The 3,899-nt window shown below is 37.3% G+C and overlaps 1 protein-coding gene across 2 annotated transcripts in view; it reads left to right on the top strand.

The window, feature by feature from the left end:
* Positions 1–3,899, top strand: part of ARNTL (aryl hydrocarbon receptor nuclear translocator like) — a 108,590-nt gene that overhangs the window by 92,775 nt on the left and 11,916 nt on the right. For both annotated transcript variants that reach the window (XM_019519556.1, XM_019519555.1), the window contains exons 13-16: positions 264–370; positions 751–901; positions 1,908–1,996; positions 3,173–3,281. In XM_019519556.1, the coding sequence (XP_019375101.1) occupies positions 264–370; positions 751–901; positions 1,908–1,996; positions 3,173–3,281 (456 nt within the window). The remainder of the gene's footprint in view (positions 1–263; positions 371–750; positions 902–1,907; positions 1,997–3,172; positions 3,282–3,899) is intronic.

Below are 3,899 nucleotides of genomic sequence, written 5' to 3'. Positions count from 1 at the left end.
GTTCTCCCAGTTTCTTGTGGATTACCAGGGGGTTTAAATCAGTTCTATGTTCTCCAAATTGGAAGTGTTCTCACATTTGTAGGCAGCGGATCAGAATATAGTACTTAAAAGAAAACTATTGGCATTGTATGATTAATTTTAATTTAGTTCAGAATTGAGATGCAAATAACTTTTAGTTTTACTTGAAAGTTAAAAAGTACCTTTACTCCACTTACTTTAATGTGGAAATGCAGGGGTGATTTTTTTTTTTTTTTAATTTAAAGGGCGACAGCCATTCTGGCCTACTTGCCACAGGAACTTCTAGGCACTTCTTGTTATGAATATTTTCATCAAGATGATATAGGACATCTTGCGGAATGTCATAGACAAGGTAAATCATTAATGACTAAGCTTTAAGAAGGAGAGTTTTAGTTTTTAACTAGATATATATCAGTTCTTTATATTTTACAAAAATACATAAAATAATTGTACTGTTTTTAGGTTGGCAAGTATTACTTTTTTGCACAAAAACTAATTTGATTTATATGCTCTGAACAGTGTAATAATGGTTGAAATGGCATGAAGCAAAAACTTAAGATTTTTATTGAATCTGTGTTTCTGCTATAGAGAGAGTCTTAGAAGTAGTGCTATTTTCTGCCAACTTAAATTCAACTAAAACTGAAATGAAAGGTCTGTGTAACATCTCTAGTCTCTATATATTCCTGGTGTAAAACTGACAACTAAGGTGTTTCATTATCTCTCGCTGTTTAGTTTTACAGACAAGAGAAAAAATTACAACCAATTGTTACAAGTTTAAAATAAAAGATGGCTCTTTTATTACATTGAGGAGTCGCTGGTTCAGTTTCATGAACCCTTGGACCAAAGAAGTAGAATATATTGTCTCAACAAATACAGTTGTTTCGTAAGTATTTTTCCTTAACACATGCACTCTAACATCAAGATTTTATCCTGCCTCAAGGATAAGAACATAGAGATTCCTCTAAAATGTTAAACTAATGTGTTGTTTTTAAGCTCATAAGCTAAATAAAAGCAAAGGTATACAACAAAAGGAATGAAATCTAGAAATTAACTACACACAGGCCCTTTTAATATTTATTAATGCCAATGACTTGAGTTACTGGATGAGTACTTTTATTAGTTTGTATAAATTTGAATACTACATTTACTCATATACCATGTGTACCTTTATCCCAAAAATTACCCATCCAGAATTGGGGGGTGCATTTTAAAGCAATAGGGGTGATTCCATCCCAGAATGATTGTTGAGGGCTGGCTTCCTTCAACCACATGGAGGAGGGATGAAGGCTGCTACTTTAGCCAAAAGCAAGAGGTTTGCCAAATTGGCAGTGACTTTTTTGGCTGACCAGCCAAGGGGGATGCATGACTCATAATAGACTGTATTCCTGGTCCATGAGGCCAGAATGCCACAATGACTTCTTTTCTTCATTCTGCTTTCCTAACACAAGGTGCATGTCTTATTTGGGGTGTGTGGTATGTGAGAAAATATGATAAATAAGCTCATATACAAAGACCCTGGGATCCCAATCCTATTTACTGCACTTGGCTACATAGCTCTCCAGTGAAGGAACCCCATTTCTTCACTGAGGTTTGCTTCAAGTCCTGGGCCTGTTGCTCCTTCATTTTAGGACAAGAGAAAACTTAAATCAGATATTTTGTGCAAGTTCTGTATTTGTTTCTGCCAAATATATCCAATAGCGTCCTCCTTGATTTTATCTATCTCTAGTACATGTTGTTCATTGTAGTTTCCTCATTGGGATGTTTGGATCTATCTCCTAAATTTCAGACATTGAAATATCCCCATCCAAGTACGTATGTATGTGTGCAAAGCATGTTTACTGTTTTGTAGTCATTTTGTCATTTTCTTTGTTTTGATTTAATACCTTCAGCACCAACGTGCTTGATGGTGGGGATGCAGCCTTTCCACAGCTTGCAGCTTCTCCACATAGCATGGACAGCGTACTCCAGGCTGGAGAAGGTAACTACAGTGTTGTGAGAGTTAAACCTGCTAGACAGAGGTTACTTGTTTCCCATGCAGAAGTTGCCAATCTCTTGGTGAACAGCAGGTATACTTTACATGTAATGTATACGACAGAGTGCCTACTCCCAGATTTAATTTGCATAGAAATAATACAAGCATGGATGATGATGATGATATGAAAGTGAGAGTAAATAGTCATAGGAAATCAGTGATGGCAGGAGAGACATGGAAGAAAAGTTGGATGTTTGCTTGCAAGGGGAGAGACTGCTCTACGTATAGGTGTTGCTTTTGTTACACTTATTTTGATTCTGGGCTATTTTATCTCTCATTGACATCAACCCAAAGAGATTGTTGTAGAGGTGACTGTCTGAAAATGAATTGCTAACACACAAAAGAATTCACAGACAGTACTCTATGATTGCTTTTATTGTCTTAAGTGCATTTTATTTGCACACCTTCCAGTTTCTCCTGACTTCTGTCACTGCTTCCAAGTTCACATGAGAGTAACAAAAGGCAATTACAGACCATAAGAGCATAATGTTTGGGGTTTGTACTGCTCTTCCCTCCCTTCTCAGGAATTTGCAGTTACCCGGATGGACTTGGTTAAATATTTAACAGGTATATAAGGATTGTCCTATATTGGCTGTGGTTTCTTCTGCTAAATGCTGACTTGTTAGTAGTGTGCTTTATGAAATTTACCCTCTTCCATTGTTTGATCAAAGTGTGTAGGCACAGCAGATGACACGCTAATACTGTATATTTAACACTAACAGTTTGCCAAAAGTGCACTTACCATCTGGCCTCGGACAAACAAGTCCTGGTTATGGTGAATATGTCACTAGTATTTTGTGCTCAGGGTGTGGATATCATCTTCTAAGAGGCACACCTTAGCAGGGGGCAACATTTGCACTTATGGAACCTTCCTAATTTGCACTTCTGGAAACAGCCACTAGCATAAGTTAGAGCAGCCTGTACCTTGGGACCTTATCACAGACGGGTGACAATGTAACTGGAAAATGGCCAAGAATGTCCTTCAGAATTTGCAGGATGGCGCGTTATATTTATAACTTCACTTTATTTTTTAAAAAGAATGTAATGAGTTGAGTGTAACTTGTTTTCTTTATCTCTGTGCACATGTAAGATCTTACAGATAGATATTCGCTCACATTTTAGGTGGCCCCAAAAGGACCCATCCTACAGTCCCTGGTATTCCAGGTGGAACAAGAGCTGGGGCAGGTAAAATAGGAAGAATGATTGCTGAGGAAATCATGGAGATTCACAGGTGAGAGAAACTAGCTCTCTATTTTAACGCTGCTGCTGTTTTTATAAGGGGTGTCATACACTTATTCCCATAAGCACCATGTATTATTATACAGTTGCAGTACTAATGTTAAATAGATATTTACTATTGTCTCATGAAACTTTGACCATGCTAGGTCAAATGTGATATGATATAAAAAGGAAAGCACCACCAAGAAAAATAACATGGTTCTTTTCAATTAGGGTTAGGTTTTTAAAGTAAAGGAGAATCTGTTTTTATTACTGTAGTATAATTGTACTTTAACAATATTGGAAGAGGAAGAAAGAGCAACTAACTATGCAAAAAGTTAAATCATGGGATGAGATGAATGAAAAAGTAGTCTGGGAAAATAATTTTATAGGAATAAACTGTTGCCCCTAAATGCCAAAAATGTTGAGTTAACTGGGAGACCATCAACAGAACAAGGAGTGGTTGAGCCAAATCCAGAGATGAAGAATTAGGTGCAAGTTACTCTTAGAGTCTCTTAAGCTTACGCTTCATGAGCCCAACCCATGGCTACTTAGGCCAGGTGCAGACATTATGGGAGTTCTTAAACGTGTGCTGGGGTGGGCGGGGGGGAGGGGTGCTTTAATTAGAGCA

The sequence above is a fragment of the Gavialis gangeticus genome, unplaced genomic scaffold (genome assembly GCF_001723915.1).
Source record: "Gavialis gangeticus isolate Ggan-Ray unplaced genomic scaffold, GavGan_comp1, whole genome shotgun sequence".
NCBI lineage: Eukaryota > Metazoa > Chordata > Crocodylia > Gavialidae > Gavialis > Gavialis gangeticus.
The sequence above is the reverse complement of the archived record's forward strand: the minus strand, read 5'-3'. Positions and strand labels throughout refer to the sequence as shown.